General features: G+C 43.0%; 1 protein-coding gene across 2 annotated transcripts in view; it reads right to left on the bottom strand.

Moving 5' to 3' along the window:
- The window catches only part of FAM131A (family with sequence similarity 131 member A), a 129,216-nt gene extending 111,974 nt beyond the window's left edge, over positions 1-17,242 (bottom strand). Inside the window, exon 1 of one of the 2 annotated variants that reach the window (XM_075861907.1) lies at positions 16,880-17,242. In XM_075861907.1, coding sequence (XP_075718022.1) covers positions 16,880-16,919 — 40 coding nt within the window. In that variant the 5' untranslated portion in view covers positions 16,920-17,242. The remainder of the gene's footprint in view (positions 1-16,879) is intronic. The other variant, XM_075861908.1, reaches the window with a different exon arrangement.
- Positions 17,243-18,168: the final 926 nt, after the last annotated feature.

The raw sequence follows: 18,168 nt of genomic DNA, 5'->3' as shown, positions 1-18,168 counted from the left end.
CGTCACCATTTCAATGGTGACAATCCGGTGCCAAAGGTTTCAGTTTGTCTCAGTTGTGTAAGGGTTCCGTTGTTTTGACGGAATGAATAGAGCAGTCGACTACGGTATGGATTCCGTCAAAACGACGGAAACCATTGCCACCGGATCCGTCACCATTGAAATCAATGGTGATGGAAACAGAAACATATTGTTTTCTGTTTGCATCAGTCAGGGCTCCATTCTGACGGAAAGCTCCGACGGAACATCGGAATAGAGCCCGGACGCAGATGTGTACGAAGCCTAAACAGGGATTCTCAGGGATCAATAGACATTAATGGGTGAAACGTAGTCCAAAAGAGTATACTTTGACTACGTTTCCCCTCCTTTACTTTGGAAAACTGTTTTTTGGAGGACAGAATTGCATGGTAGTCTACACTATTCTGTCCTTCAAAAAAATTATATATGCGACGACTTTAAAAAAAAAAAATTACATTATAATCAATAGGTGATGTGTGCATACGTTTGCATACGCTAGACCGACAGGTTTTCAATTCCTAATAATTTTCTTTGTAAAATAAATAAGTTTTAACCCTTTCCTATTAACACACCCTGTCTGCTGGTGACAAAAAACAAAGGGTTCACTTACAAAATGTATACGTTTTTTAATGTAATTGTAAAAAAAATACACAAATGGATGCCTAGAAGTTTAACCACTTCCCGACATCCGCTTTATATATACAGCAGTGATCGGGTGGGGGATGTGTCGGATGTATGTAACATCTGACACTTTAGTGTAACGAGCAGTATCCCACTTGTTTAACCCCTTAGATGCTGCAATCAATAGCAAAATAAGCATCTAAGCGGCTAGAAACAGGGGGCGTCCCGCACTGATGTTTCATGCATTCGCAGGGTGCCGATAGGAGGCTGTCAGAATTACAATATACTGCAATACATTAGTATTGCAGTATATCGTGCAAGAGATCCAGCGACCACTGGTTCAAGTCCCCTGGGAGGACTAATAAAAAAAAGTTTAACACAGTTATGTTTATTAAAAAACAAAAAAACTTTATTCAAGTTAAATAACTAAAAGTTAAAAAAAAAAGTAAAACCTTTTCCCATTTTCCCCCAAGCACAATGTAAAAAATTACATAAGTGGTATCACCGTTTCTGTAAAAGTCCAAACTAATACAATATAACATTATTTAAACTGTATGATGAACGCCGTTAAAAATAATTTGCAATGTCAGAATTGCGTTTTTTTTGGTCACCTCATCTCCTGCAAAAAAATGGAATAAAAAGTGATCAAAAAGTCTCGTGTACCCCAAAATGGTACCAATAAAAAGGATAGCTCTCCCTGCAAAAAATAAGCCCTCATATCACCCATTCGACGGAAAAATAAAAAAAGTTATGGCTCTCAGAATGTGGCGACACAAAACAAATTGTAACAATTAGTTTTTTTCTTGTACAATGGAGGAATCGCAGTTTCTTTTCCATTCCATCCCACAAAGTAGAATTTTTTAACAGTTTCCCAGTACATTATATGGCACAATAAATGGTGCTGTGACAAACTACAACTCGTCTCACAAAAAACAAGCCCTCATTTGGCTATATCAACAGAAAAAAAAAAAATGATGACTTTTGGAAGGTGGAGAGGCAAAAAAACCAAATTGATAATCCGAAAAACTGCAGCGGCGGAAAGGGGGTTTTGTCTATGTTTTTAGCGTGTACGTTAGGCCTCATGCCCACTTCAGTTTTTTTTGTCAGGGTGCTATCCGTAATTTTAACGGATAGCACCCTGACACATTAATTTTAATGGGGCCATGCACACTTCCGTTGTTTTAACGGAACCGCGCGGCCGTTCCGTCAAACATAGGGCAGGTCCTATTCCTACCCGTTTTTGACGAACAGTCTCGGCTTTTGCATTGATTTGGTCCATGAAACAACAGACTGCACACGGAAGCCATCTGTCTGCGGTCCGTGAGTCACGGAACAGTCATTAGCGGCCATTGAACGGCCGATGGAAGTGTGCATGAGGCCTAATAGTCTATGACAAAGGTAGACTCAAAATCTGATGTGAAAACGTGAGATCAAAATTAGGGACATTGCTTACTAGATGCATGTGCATATATTTAATGTAGTATTTATTACTGCAACACGATGATTGTCTATTGGCCACATCTACCTGCGACGTTGATATGCAGTGCCAGTCTTGCAACAATTATTGCCATGTAGCCCTAGCCTAACAGCCAAAGTTAGGGAATAAGTCGGATGTGTATGTAAAGGGGTGATAACAAGGGTTCATCACATTTGGAAAAATTAATCTGATACTATTCGACATCTTTAGAAGATGCTGAAAACGAACCCAGAGTGGCTGCTTTTAAAGGCAGATGTCAATTGTAGGAGGATCAAGTTAAAGAGGCTCTGTCACCAGATTTTGCAACCCCTATCTGCTATTGCAGCAGATAGGCGCTGCAATGTAGATTACAGTAACGTTTTTATTTTTAAAAAACAAGCATTTTTGGCCAAGTTATGACCATTTATGTATTTGTGCAAATGAGGCTTGCAAAAGTCCAAGTGGGCGTGTTTAAAGTAAAAGTCCAAGTGGGCGTGTATTATGTGCGTACATCGGGGCGTTTTTACTACTTTTAGTAGCTGGGCGTTCTGACGAGAAGTATCATCCACTTCTCTTCAGAACGCCCAGCTTCTGGCAGTGCAGACACACAGCGTGTTCTCGAGAGATCACGCTGTGACGTCACTCACTTCCTGCCCCAGGTCCTGCATCGTGTCGGCCACATCGGCACCAGAGGCTACAGTTGATTCTGCAGCAGCATCGGCGTTTGCAGGTAAGTAGCTACATCAACTTACCTGCAAACGCTGATGCTGCTGCAGAATCAACTGTAGCCTCTGGTGCCGATGTGTCCTCGCTCGTCCGACACGATGCAGGACCTGTGAGTGACGTCACAGCGTGATCTCTCGAGAACACGCTGTGTCTGCACTGCCAGAAGCTGGGCGTTCTGAAGAGAAGTGGATGATACTTCTCGTCAGAACGCCCAGCTAGTAAAAACGCCCCGATGTACGCACATAATACACGCCCACTTGGACTTTTACTTTAAACACGCCCACTTGGACTTTTGCAAGCCTCATTTGCATAAATACAAAAATGGTCATAACTTGGCCAAAAATGCTCGTTTTTTAAAAATAAAAACGTTACTGTAATCTACATTGCAGCGCCGATCTGCTGCAATAGCAGATAGGGGTTGTAAAATCTGGTGACAGAGCCTCTTTAAAAAGAGAAGTGCAATACCAATGTAGTCTGTATACATTAATGGAAAAAAGGAGGAGTACCGAATATGAGAATAAATAGTCCATGTAATGCAGTACAATAAGGGCATGAATAGTGATGACTGCATTTTTTGTGGCGCAGATCTTCAATAATAATAATCACAGTCAGGTCGTCTTGCTCATGCCTGTAGCCATTAATTGACCAGCTGCTCTCAAAGCTCTTGGAGGTCTATGTGACAGGAAGTGACAGTGCCAAGTAATGTAGGATGGATAAAAATAATTTGCTATACTTGCTCTGATTAAATGTATTTGCATCACATGCTAGACAACCCGCTTGTCAATACTGAAAAAAAATGTTAACTGTTTAAATAATGCAAATGTTTTTTATATGCATTCGGTTTACACATATTAATGTGCAAATATTAGAACAATGTAAGTGTCAGGTTCAACCCCTTAATGACAAGGCCTGAAAAAGCCTTAGGCTGGGTTCACACGACCTATTTTCAGGCCTGAAAATACGGCTCCAATACGTCGGCAAACATCTGCCCATTCATTTGAATGGGTTTGCCGACGTACTGTGCCGACGACCCGTAATTTACGCGTCGTCATTTGACGGCTGTCAAACGACGACGCGTAAAATGACTGCCTCGTCAAAGAAGTGCAGGACACTTCTTTGGACGTAATTTGAGCCGTTTTTCATTGAATTCAATGAAGAACAGCTCTAAATTACGGCCGTCAATGGCGCCTCGCAAAATGTGACGACGAGCAATTACGTCTGAAATTACAGAGCCGTTTTCTCCTGAAAATAGCTCCGTAATTTCAGACATAAATGCAGTTTACGTGTGCACATACCCTAAGGGTATGTTCATACGCTTAACAAAAAAAGTCTGAAAATACAGAGCTGTTTTCAAGGGAAAACAGCCCCTGATTTTCAGACGTTTTTTGAGCAACTCGCGTTTTTCGCTGTGTTTTTTACGTCAGTTTTTGGAGCCGTTTTCATTGGAGTCTATGAGAAAACGGCTCCAAAAACGTCCCAAGAAGTGTCCTGCACTTCTTTTGACGAGGCTGTAATTTTACGAGCCGTCTTTTGACAGCGACGCGTAAAATGACAGGTCGTCGGCACAGTGCATCGGCAAACCCATTAAAGTAATGGGCAGATGTTTGCAGACGTATTGGAGCCGTTTTTTTCAGACGTAATTCGAGGCGTAAAACGCCTCCATTACGTCTGAAAATAGGTTGTGTGAACCCAGCCTAAGTTTATAACGTAGATGTGATAGTTGACAGGTGGATCCTGCGTGTCACAGACATGCAGGACCCGCTGTCACTGAAGCCGTCAGGTCGGTGGGACTGACTGATTCAGTGAATAGCGCTAGATACAGCTACGCTGGGTTCACACACCCTATTTACGGACGTAATTCGGGCGTTTTAACCTCGAATTACGTCCAAAAATACGTCTCCAAAGCGCCGGCAAACATCTGCGCATTAATTTTAATGGGTTTTATGATGTACTGTGCCGACGGTCATTTTTTTTTTACGCGCCGCTGTCAAAAGACGGCGCGTAAAAAAGACGCCCGCGTCAAAGAAGTGCCTGTCACTTCTTGGGACGTAATTGGAGCCGTTTTCCATTGACTCCATAGAAAAAGAGCTCCAATTACGTCTGTAATGGACGCTGCGAAAAACGCCTGCACATGCCATTACGTCTGATATTCAGGAGCTGATTTCAGGCGTATCGAACATGTACGTGTGAACATACCCTTAAAGGCTATGTAAATTTTTGAAAGGCAAAATAAATTATTTTAATAAAAAAGGTGTATAGTGTGTTTTGCGTAACTTTGTAAATACTTTATTAAAAATTATTTTTACTTTTTCAGATACAGGTGCTCTGTATTCTGTATACAGAGCAGCTGTATAGTGCGCCTAGACCTAAATCAGTCAGTCCCACACACCTGACGGGTTCAGTGTAGGCAGGATTCACCTGTCAACTATCACATCTAAGGGTATGTGCACACGATAACTGCATTTACGTCTGAAATTACGGAGCTGTTTTCAGGAGAAAACCGCTCCGTAATTTCAGACGTAATTGCTACTCGCGTTTTGCGAGGCGTCAATTACGGCCGTAATTTGGAGCTGTTCATTGGAATCAATGAAAAACGGCTCAAATTACGTCCAAAGAAGTGTCCTGCACTTCTTTTGACGAGCCGTCTTTTTTACGCGTCGTCGTTTGACAGGTTTGACAGGTCGTCTGCACAGTACGTCGGCAAACCCATTCAAATGAATGGGCAGATGTTTGCCGACGTATTGGAGCCATATTTTCAGACGTAAAACGAGGCTTAAAACGCCTCGTTTACGTCTGAAAATAGGTCGTGTGAACCCAGCCTAAGTTTATAACGTAGATGTGATAGTTGACAGGTGGAACCTGCGTGTCACAGACATGCAGGACCCGCTGCCACTGAAGCCGTCAGGTCGGTGGGACTGACTGATTCAGTGAATAGCGCTAGATACAGCTACTCTGTATAGAGAATAAAGAGCAGCTGTATCTAAAAGAGTAAAAATAATTTTTTATTTACAAAGTTACACAAAACACACCGATACACCTTTTTATTAAAAAATGTTGCCTTTAATGACCAGATGGACTGCAGCTATTAAACGGCTGGGATCTGAGTTCTCTGATTCTGGCCGTACTCAGGAAGCTGTTCTAAGTACAGCTCCTGCTTAGAGCATGAGCGCACATAAGCCTTTTCTACAGCAACGGCAAAATATATCACTATAGACTCAGGACATGGACTGCCCGTCGTCAAACGACAGTGGACGGTCAGGCAGGGTTTATATTATCTCTTTTGTACTTATCTTAGGCTCTGCTCAAACTGGTGCTGGTTTCCGATCGCAAGAATATGGATAATCGGTAATTACAGATAATCTGCGGACCCATTTATTTCTATAGGCCACAGACACCTATCCGTATATTTACAGATGTGTGTCCGGGCCATAGAAATGATCTGCAAAATATAGAACATGTCCTATTCCTGTCTGCAATAGTAAAGGACGCCTGCAAGATTGCGGACGGCTACCGATGTGCATCCGTAGCTGTCCATAATTGCGGAATTCCTAAGGGATTCCCCAAGAAAATGGAACCTGATCATGTAATCTTTTCAAGGGGTTGTGACATGTTGATGACATAATTTGTAGCCTTTTTTTTTTTTTGCGGATCCGTAAATACGGATGCACTACGGACCATCTAAGGGTGCCAGATATGTGGATGACTACGGATCCATATTCGTAGATAGTAAAAACCACTATGGTCGTGTGCATGAGGCTTAGGGTATGTGCACACGAGAAGTGCCTTTTACGTCTGAAAAGACACTGTTTTCAGGAGAAAACAGCTGCCTCGTTTCAGACGTAAATGCTCCTCCTCGCATTTTGCGAGGCTTCTCTGACAGCCGTAAATTTTGAGCTGTGCTTCATTGAGTTCAATGAAGAACGGCTCAAATACGCCTCAATCGCTGCTGTTCCATCAGGCGCGACCGCCGGAGGAAGAGGGTGCTCGAGGGGTGAGATCTCCTCCCCTGCTGGCGCACACGATTTTACTGGTCGCCTTGAGATGCCTCCTGAGTAAATGGCTGGAAACAGACACGCCGGGGTTAGACCTGATAGTGTCTCGCCTGAAACAGTTATTAGTTCTTGAGAGGGTGGAGGTGGAAAGACGGAAGGAAACGGGAAATCAAGAAGTTATTCGCTAAATGGCAAATATTCATAGAATCGCAGTGCACAGTGGCCGAGGTAGTGGAAATTGTTACGCCTTTCCGGCACACAGCGTGGTATTATACGCAGCTCTTGGCAGGCACTTTAGGGGGTCTGCAACTTTGATCTAGTCAGGGGATAAATGAAATGTAGCTACTCATTGATGACCTAAGTCGTGTCGGGGATGGGGGAAGTCATGTTTTCTGTTTATATGAAGATCGACACTTATGCCATGTTTGTATGTCATGTTATGTTGTGTTTAATTCAATGTTAATTTGATGACAGTTGAGTGCTGTGCACTTATGACGCAACCTTTGCGTGGAATGTTTATAAGAAAATGTGAAAACTGTTAATAAAAATGATGTTTTAAAAAAAATAAAAAAAAAGAACGGCTCAAATTACGTCTGAAAGAAGTGTCCTGCACTTCTTTTGACGAGGCTGTATTTTTACGCGTCGTCGTTTGACAGCTGTCAAACGACGACGCGTAAATGACAGGTCGTCTGCACAGTACGTCGGCAAACCCATTCAAATGAATGGGCAGATGTTTGCCGACGTATTGCAGCCCTATTTTCAGACGTAAAACGAGGCATAATACGCCTCGTTTACGCCTGAAAATAGGTCGTGTGAACCCAGCCTTGAGAAGTTATGATCAACGGTTATTGTTACTATTTCAAATTAAGAACATTCACTAATGCCTTAGAAGATGATTCTATTACTACCTACAGTACTAATGTTTAGGCTGGGTTCACACGACCTATTTTCAGACGTAATGGAGGCGTTTTACGCCTTGAATTACGTCTGAAAAAACGGCTCCTATACGTCGGCAAACCTCTGCCCATTACTTTCAATGGGCTTTACGATGTACTGTGCCGACGACCTGTCATTTTACGCGTCGCTGTCAAAAGACGGCTCGTAAAATGACAGCCTCGTCAAAAGAAGTTCAGGACATCTGCGAAAAACGCGAGTTGCTCAAAAAACGTCTGAAAATCAGGGGCTGTTTTCCCTTGAAAACAGCTCCGTATTTTCTGACGTTTTTTGTTAAGCGTGTGAACATACCCTTAGGGTATGTGCACACGTAAACTGCATTTACATCTGAAGTTATGGAGCTGTTTTCAGACGTAATTGCTCGTCCTTGACGCGAGGCGTCATTGACGGCCGTAATTTAGAGCTGTTCTTCATTGAATTTTTTTGGAGCCGTTTTCTCATAAACTCCAATGAAAACAGCTCCGAAAACGGCCATAAAAAACGCCACGAAAACGCAGCGAAAAACGCGAGTTGCTCAAAAAACGTCTGAAAATCAGGGGCTGTTTTCCCTTGAAAACCGCTCCGTATTTTGAGACGTTTTTGACTCTACATGTGAACATACCCTAATTATTGCTTCGTAAACGCATAGGGTACATCATGAGAACAACTTTGCCCTACAGGTTTTCACCAAAGGAAAGTCAGGCATTGCCATATAAGTTCCCACCACTGTTCCTCTAAGCTGGGAAGTCTGGAAATTTAGGTGTTAAAAACAAAAAAATATTTAGGCTGGGTTTACACTGTGAACTTTTTTTTTTGCATTTTTTTATTTTGGTTGATGAAATCCTATTGAGCGACATAATTCCTTATTCACACAGTGCAGTTTTTGTGCAGTTTTTGAAGCCACAACCAGGAGTATATTTAAAATAACAGAAGTAGAATCTTTTATATATACTATCCCTCTCTTTACGATCCACTCCTGGTTGTGGCTTCAAAGAGTGCACCAAAACTGCACTGTATGAATAAGGCCTTAGAGTTTATCTATCTACCAATACAACGCATTTTAAAAACGCAACAAAAACACCCAGTGTGAAGCGAGCCTTAGGGGGAGTTCACACTGCATTTTTTTTGTCAGTCAGAAAAAAATCCTTCAGTAACTTTGAGTCAGATATTCCCAGCATTTTTTTTTTGCATTTTTTTGAGTTTTTATTTACCCACTTTTTTAATAGTCAAATCTAATGCAAAAACCGTGCCGCAAAAAAACACTCAAAATAAGCGCTGCAGTTTTTTTCTGATTTCAATCGGAGGTCAGAGGCAAAAACTGCTTATAGAAAGAGCATGGCACACTTTTTTTTTTTTCCGAGCAGCCAAAAGCTGCTCAGGAAAAAATAAGCCTCTGCCTCCCATTGAAATGGGGGAGGGGGATTTGGGGCGTTTCTTGGCGAGGATTCAGACGTGGTTTCCGTGTCTAAATCAGCGCCAAAAAACAAAGCGAGAACTACCACCTAGGCCTTATTCAGGCGAACGTGGGTAAACTTGGAGGTGAAAAACAGCAGTTCTAGAGATAGGCGTGGGTCCCAGAGGTGGGACCCGCATCTATCTGACATGTATGATATATCTTGTGGATATGTCATAAATGTCCCTCGTGGGAAACCCCTTTAAGTACCATATTTTTCGGACTAGAAGACTCACCTGACTATAAGACGCACCCAGGTTTTAGACAATAGAAAAAAATTTCATATTTGACTTCTTTTACAAAGAAAAACCTATTGGTTAAAAAAAAATAATTTGTTCGGTTTCACCCCATTCTCAGAGCCATACCTTATATTTTTTCATCGTTTGAGCGGTGTGAGGGCTTATTTTTTGCGGGACGAGCTGTAGTTTTTATTAGCACAATTTTTTTTTGGTACATACGATTTTTTTAGCACTTTTTATTTAATACTTTTTAGCGCTATGATGACCAAAAAAAACTATTCTGAGGTTTAAATTTATTTTTTTTACGCCGTTCACTGTGTGAGTCAAATAATGCTACATTGTAATCATTTCGGACTTTTACAGACGCAGCGACACCAATTTTTTTTATTATTTTTACATTGTGCGTTTTTTTCACTTTTAGGCTGGGTTCACACAGCCTATTTTCAGGCGTAAACGAGGCGTATTATGCCTCGATTTACGCCTGAAAATACGGCTCCAATACGTCGGCAAACATCTGCCCATCCATTTGAATGGGTTTGCCGACGTACTGTGCAGACGACCTGTAATTTACACGTCGTCGTTTGACAGCTGTCAAACTATGACGCGTAAAATGACTGCCTCGTCAAAGAAGTGCAGGACACTTCTTTGGACGTTTTTGGAGCCGTTTTCTCATAGACTCCAATGAAAACAGCTCCAAAAACGGACGTAAAAAATGCAGCGAAAACGCCGCGAAAAACGCGAGTTGCTCAAAAAACGTCTGAAAATCAGGGGCTGTTTTCCCTTGAAAACAGCTCCGTATTTTCAGACGTTTTTTGTCACTACGTGTGCACATACCGTTAACATTTTTTTACACTCCTGAAAATTGATCTAACTTTTATTTTTTATACATTTTATTAGTTCCCCTAGGGGACTTGAACCAGCTGGTACAATACACTGTAATACATGGATGAGTTACGGAAACAGCGTAACTCGCTGAGCTACGCTGTTTCCATAACTCCCATAGCAGTGAATGGCAGTTACATAAGCTGCGTAGCATGCTACGTTGTTTCCATAACTACTATTCAGTTCTATGGGAGTTACGGAAACAGCGTAGCTCAGCGAGTTACGCTATTTCCGTAACTCGACCATGTAACCAGGAATTGTAGCCGGGTAAGATAGAACGGGGTTTAGGGGGCCCAGTTCTAGAGATAGGTGCGGGTCCCACATCTATAGACATTTACGACATATCGTGTGGATATGTTATAAATGTCCTTCGTGGGAAGACCCCTATAAATGCTGCAGTCGCTATTGACCGCGGCATTTAACTAGTTAAACGGCCAGGAACACCGCCATCGCTGTTCCTGGCCGTTAGAGCACCGTGTCAGCTGTAAAACACAGCTTACATCTGCAGTGTATGGAGCGGGCTCAGCACGTGAGCGCGCTCCGTTCCAAACCTCATCCCCTCCCCGCTTCATGATGTGCCGGCACATCACGGGTCGGAAAGGGGTTAAGCAAGGAGCGGTCAGGGGGCTTGGCGCTGCCGGGTCCCTTGACTGCCGACTATAAGACGCAGGGACTTTTAGCAAGATTTATTCTTGCTAAAAACGGCGTCTTATAGTCCGAAAAATACGGCATACACAGGTGCGTCAGCATACCTTTATATTTTCAATGTTTAGGAAAGCATAGTCTGCTGAGCTCTCATACACAGAGGCATACGGCACAGTATACATTTTGTTTTTTAACAGTGGGAGTCTATTCGTGACGTATGCCACTGTACGCTTATACAGTAGCATACGTCCCCAATAGCCTTCCACTGCAAAAATAAAAAAAGTGTGATCACATACCTTAACTACACCCCACACGAATAAAGGATTAGTCTTAGGCCAGATTCACATGAACGTGAGTCTCGTCAGTGTGTTGTGTTGAAACAACGCACAGCACACGGTCCCATTGATTTCAATGGGGCTATATACACATGCGAGAGTATTCACGTAACGAGAGTCCGTTGCGTGAAACTCACTACATGTCCTATATTGGTGCATTTTCACACACCTGGCTGCCCATTGAAGTCAATTGGTGTGTGAAAATCACGAACAGCACACAGACGTCATCCGTGTGCAGTCCGTGATTCACGCACCAGTTGCTAAAGAAATGCAGTTAAAAAAAATAGATTAAAATAATGTGCACAAACAATGACAACAACTGAAGCCACACGGAACACACACACTCATGGCACACGGAAATGCAACGCTGGAAAAATGCTGCGTTTTTTGCGGGCGCAAAACGGACATGCTCGTCTGAATCTAGCCTTAGAGCTTATGCCCTTAAAGAGGCTCTGTCACCAGATTTTGCAACCCCTATCTGCTATTGCAGCAGATCGGTGCTGCAATGTAGATTACAGTAACGTTTTTATTTTTAAAAAACAAGCATTTTTGGCCAAGTTATGACCATTTTTGTATTTATGCAAATGAGCCTTGCTTATGTACAACTGGGCGTGTTTAAAGTTATGTCCAAGTGGGCGTGTATTGTGTGTGTACATCTGGGCGTGTTTACTTCTTTTACTAGCTGGGCGTTCTGACGAGAAGTATCATCCACTTCTCTTCACAACGCCCAGCTTCTGGCAGTGCAGACACAGCGTGTTCTCGAGAGATCACGCTGTGACGTCACTTCCTGCCCCAGATCCTGCATCGTGTCAGACGAGCGAGGACACATCGGCACCAGAGGCTACAGTTGATTCTGCAGCAGCATCGGCGTTTGCAGGTAAGTCGATGTAGCTACTTACCTGCAAACGCTGATGCTGCTGCAGAATCAACTGTAGCCTCTGGTGCCGATGTGGCCGACACGATGCAGGACCTGGGGCAGGAAGTGAGTGACGTCACAGCGTGATCTCTCGAGAACACGCTGTGTGTCTGCACTGCCAGAAGCTGGGTGTTAACGAACAGAAGTGGATGATGCTGATTCGTCAGCATCATACACTCCCATTCCTAACGCCCAGCTAGTAAAAGAAGTAAAAACGCCCCGATGTACACACATAATACACGCCCAGTTGTACTTTTACTGTAAACACGCCCAGTTGTACTTTTGCAAGCCTCATTTGCATAAATACAAAAATGGTCATAACTTGGCCAAAAATGCTCGTTTTTTAAAAATAAAAACGTTACTGTAATCTACATTGCAGCGCCTATCTGCTGCAATAGCAGATAGGGATTGCAAAATCTGGTGACAGAGCCTCTTTAAGCCTATTTGGGATCAGTACGGGGTCTTTATGGAAAGAGTCTTGAATGCGCAGCGAATGTTAGTGCATATTTATACTGTCGTTTTTCTATACGCAGTCATGTAAAAGAAAATTAATGTTCCGTCGTATGCAAACAGGGTTTTCCCAATAGAGTTTCATGGAGACAAGTATATTAGGATCAGTAATAGAGGTCCATAGAAAACATCCAAACGGTTCAAAACAGTGCACCATATTGGTATTATTTCTTTGTACAGTCATGAGGCATAAATAGTAAAGATATTTCTTAGTCCTTAGTTCTTAGTTCTTAGTCCTTTACTATTCTACTATAATCCGGGTCCAAGGCCAAAATACTGTTCAGTGCTGCTAGTAATAAAAGTGTGGCATTTGCAATATGCTACGTGTACTAAAACTATACTGGAACACACTGGGTATTAATCTGAAGCAACGTTCATGTGCAAAACCCTGCAGGTTGGTGCATCGTAACCTGCAACACCATACTGGAGCTCTACAAGCAGGATTAAAATATAGCGCAGATACAACTGCAGGAAAACCTTGCAGAAGAATTGCATGCTAGTCTGCACCAACAAGCAGAAACCGTGTCCACAGACACATTGCACACCATACACATGCATCATATAGAGAGATCTGTCATCATCATCATTCAGAGACCGTACACAAAGCTGCACAAATAAAGTAACTCCATGTAGACGTGAAGGATACTAATTTGAAAACCATGACATATTAGCTTCCAATAGTATACAACATACAAACCTTCAAATCTGTAATGCATGAAAATCCTGCGAATAATACATAGGAATCAGCAGGGTATAAGCCAGTAAAACCACGTAGACGCACTGCAAAGCTTCCAGCACCACGAACTGCAGCAACTTGAGAATGAAGAGCTTCCAGCACTACTATCTCTGTACGGTTATAAATGCACATTGATAATAAATAAACAGCATCTTCTCATGTATGGTGCAATACTGCAGGAGGCAACGACTGCACACCTAAATATTGCAAATGAACATTAGGAACCAATAGAGAAGGTTTCTATGGAAATTTTTATTTAGAATTCTTTTTATGGGAAGTTGTTAGTGACAGATTTTTTTCCACCGTAGAATCTAAGTTCCACTAAATATAATTGAAATGTTCATTCACCCCCCCAAAAAAAACACCATAAAAACTGCTGCAAAAAATTTGTAAATGAAGACACAGGAAACTAATTCATCTTCATCAAATCTGCACAACAATTGTATTATATATCAGCTTTCATTCTCTTCAGTTCCTGTAAGCCGTGAACCCTTATCACAGACATAGTCCATTGGCATCACTAGCTTCAATATCTCCACTGGTCCATTTGTTTGCTGCAGAGATCACCTGGACGTGTGCACCGCTCTGTATCCGTCTGTGATTATAAACATATGCACTGCTGCATATGTCTGACAACACAGAGGAAAACTGTATAAATATAACACAGCCATCCTCCTCTCTACTGTAGTGCAGACAAAAAGGTCCCAGGAGACATGAGAGAGAAAGAGGCCCCTGGAGAAGTGAGCAGAAAATGTCCTGAGCGTCAACTGATTAAAAGTAGCATACAACCTGAAGAAATACAAGTCCCATTAGAAGCTATGGGCAGAGAGATCAGTACAGGTGGAAAACAGGCGAATAAAGGGGGACTGAACCTAGAAATTCCACATAAAATCATAGTTCTTTCTACATAATGGGGAGTTGGATTCCTGACCACTAACAATTCAGGGTGATACATACCAAGAGATGTGCGGGAGTTAAAGAGACTCACCACATTATAAGTTCCCTATTTCCTACATAAGGAGATGGGCGCTATAATGTAAGTGACAGCAGTGCTTTTTATTTAGAAAAACGATCTATTTTTACCACGTTAAGAGCGATTTTGGTTTATGCTAATTACTTTCTTAATGCCCGATTGTGAATAGACATCCCGTCCTGGCTGGAGGGGATGTCTATTCACTGTCTAAACACTTCAGTAACGTTAATGTGTCAGTATAAGACAGCACATACTGATCTAGCAGGATCCCTATGTGCTGAGTAAATGAATGGAGAGAAGTGTATGACGCTGATTGGTCAGCCACATACACTCCTCTGTACAATCCTAACGTGGTAAAAATAGATCGTTTTTCTAAATAAAAAGCACTGCTGTCACCTACATTATAGTGCCCATCTCCTTATGTAGGAAATAGGGCACTTATAATGTGGTGACAGAGTCTCTTTAAGCTGGCCATACACTAGACACTTTGGTCGGCCGAAAAAGACTATTTAGACCATTTTTGACCAATTTTCGCCTTTTCGTGACAAACTATCTTGACAGTTGCCAACTGGAGACAGATATCTGTGGAAAAGTTTATCTGCCATGTTGGATTTTTTAGGTCGTTGTCAAGTGCAGTCTTCGTACCAAATGACAGATCTGCACTCCATCAATAGAAGCCCAGACCAGGCCACAGATCAAGGCAGAGATTGATCAGAAATTTATCATTGGAATGACAACCTTCACAGGCCATGAACGACAAGTCATTCAGAAAGCGGACGCCTAAAATCCCTAATGTATGGACAACTTTAGAGGCAAAGAGTAAGACCCAGGTGGGCAAGGAGGGAAATCACAAGGTAGCAGGGGTGACAGCATGCTCCAGACCACCAGCCAAGAAAAGAGAAAAGACCCTGCTGTTATTGCTACAATCTGTCATTTTTCATCAGTGTGCCATTCAATGTATCACTGTTTAGGATCCAGTTCCCACGCAGAATTAACCACTTACTGCCTGTACCTACACAGCATTTGCCCCACCCTTGCCACGGTCAGCACCCTGCTGTGCCCACTGCTGCCAGTGTTGCATTAACCCCTTCAATGCTATTGCCAAAGCCTGCGCAGCACTAAGCCCATCCTCCTTTAACAGCATATTAAGCCTAAAAAGCACAGTTCCTGTTCAGCCAGAGCAGTTACTACATGTTGCCAAAGCCTGCAGAGCACTATCCCCATTCTATAGAAGCACAAGACCATTAACCAGCATTGCTAGAGTTAACAAAATGCAGCAAGATCTATTATGAAACGTTCATCATTTGTGCGTGGCCTTTTTGTCTGTTTGATGTGCATACTTTCAAGACCCCTAATAATAGTCAGAAGGGTTCGCCACCAACTGCCGAATATACGGTATGGTCAACATATACGAGACAACTGTACTAGACTGTATATTATAGCGTATGTATAATACTTCTTATAAACTATCTTTTCCAATGTATAATATACTACATACTTGCACTGAGGTTATGCTTAGTGCCAACATGTTAAAGGGGGTAATACCACCTCTCCTTTTGTATCAATTTCTCATGCCAGGTGCCCAGCATGGACATCAATGATCTAGGTATTGTCCTACAGTCGCAGGCAACTCTGTCCAAATCACTGACTGTTGGCTGCATCCTTCCAAGTCATAAAACCTGTTATGTTCAGTCCATTTCATGGAAACTCAGGCATCGCTGTGACACAGCTCAAAGTCCATATGGTATCTACTCCATCTTGACACAACCCATACATTACTGGAGCCATGGCCGGTACATAATAGGTTCTGCACTAGAACAAAGTTAAATTCTGTGGTAATGTAGTCAATACTGTACTTTAGACCATTTACTGGAATGGACTCCGAGACCAAAACTTCAGGTCACCTATAGATTTAACCCTTTCCTAATCTCACAGAATATTCACTTTTTTTTTTTTGTCTGCAGTGCCAACGACTAATAGAAATTGGAAGCTATTACCAAAGTGGATAGTGACCACACCAGGGGTAATGGTGTATTCTACAAAATGTTATTTACATACAGTAGTCTGAGACAACCGTGTCCTCATACACAGAAGTTATTTGGAGTGTCTGCAGAGCATTCACCCCGCCATGCTATAACTTGCAGAGCATATCCCCATATTTCCCACAGCCTGCAGAGCATACCCCCATATTTGCCACAGCCTGCAGAGCATTGCCTAGTAGTGCACGCAGAGCATTAGCCAGAGCCTGCAGAGCAGTATAGAGCATTGCATGCACTGCAGTGGGAGGTTGTTATTATTACAGGAGTAATGTGCTGCTCATCAGGTGAATCATTGGGCTATACGTTATTATATACACACAAGCACAGACCCATAGACAACCGCCACATGCAGAACACAAGTGCTGCTACATATGTCACCATTCATACACATATCCCAATTCCTCTCACCGGTCCCGCTGCTCCGGCTTCCGAGACAGCCCATAGTCATCCTCAGCAGTCCGGGCACATCCCGACAGTGCACAGGACCCGGGCGCTATATGAATGGCACCAGAATGACCGACGGTTCTAGCTTACTGAGGAGCCCGGTGTACTGTAGAAGCGGTCCCCAGTGTAAGGACGAGGGGCCGCCGCTGATAACGGGGTGACTGCCGTGTCCCTGTTCCTGTTATGTTCCCCGGAGCTGCAGCTGCTGATGAGCGGAGACTGTGACGTCACTGCCCCTCCAAGACGACAGCATCCACAGCAACACCCTGCTGCTGCTGCCGCCTTGTTGTAAGGGCGGGAGAGATGGGGCCTGAGAATGAGGGGGGAGGCATTGGGGTAATTAGAGGAGAAGCAATGGCTGGACACACACCATGGAGCTGCACGACCAGCAGGTTTATAGCCGAGACCATAAGAAACGATAGTGAATGGCATCATATGAGTGTGACCAAGTGAAGAGGAAAATACCGACATGGCCAATGTGAAGTTCTCAGATACGCTGATTATTGAGAAATATGGGATCCAATACTTTGGATTTACCTCACAGCGTGACTGCTGATTGATTATTATTATTGCCTGAAACTCATGATAGTGGGTTCTGGTAAATGGGAGCTGTGACTAGGCAGGAGGGTATAGAGAAGAACGTGCATAAGGCTTCGTTCACATCTGCATCAGGACTCCGTTCTGACGTTCCGTCAGAGCTTCCCGTCAGAACGGAGCCCTGACTGAAACAAATGGAAAACATAGGTTTCCGCTTGTATCACCATTGATTTCAATAGAGATGGATCCAGTGCAAATGGTTTCCGTTTGTCTCAGTTGTGCAAGGGTTCCGTCGTTCACATCTGCGCCAGGGTCCCGTTCCGTCTGAGCTTTCCTTCAGAACGGGACCCTGACTGACACAAACGGAAACCAAAGTTTTCAGTTTTCATCTCCATGGATTTCAATGGTGACGGATCCGGAGCCAATCGTTTCCGTTTTGGCCTGTTCACATCACCATTGCCCTTCCGTTGAGGGGTTCTGTATGAGGTTTCCGTCGGGTTAACCCCTCAACGGAAAGTCAAACGGAAACATAGCTAATGGTTTCCGTCTGTTCACCGTTGTGACAGGGTTCCATTGTTCTTGACGGAATGAATAGCGCAGTCGACCAACAGTGACCAACGGAAACCATTAACAACGTTTCAGTCACCATTGAGATCAATGGTGAGGGAAACGGAAGCTAAGGTTTTAGTTCCCCTTCCGTTGAGGGGTTCTGTCAG

The sequence above is a fragment of the Rhinoderma darwinii genome, chromosome 4 (genome assembly GCF_050947455.1).
Source record: "Rhinoderma darwinii isolate aRhiDar2 chromosome 4, aRhiDar2.hap1, whole genome shotgun sequence".
Classification (NCBI taxonomy): domain Eukaryota; kingdom Metazoa; phylum Chordata; class Amphibia; order Anura; family Rhinodermatidae; genus Rhinoderma; species Rhinoderma darwinii.
This window is presented reverse-complemented; position numbering and strand designations above follow the sequence as displayed.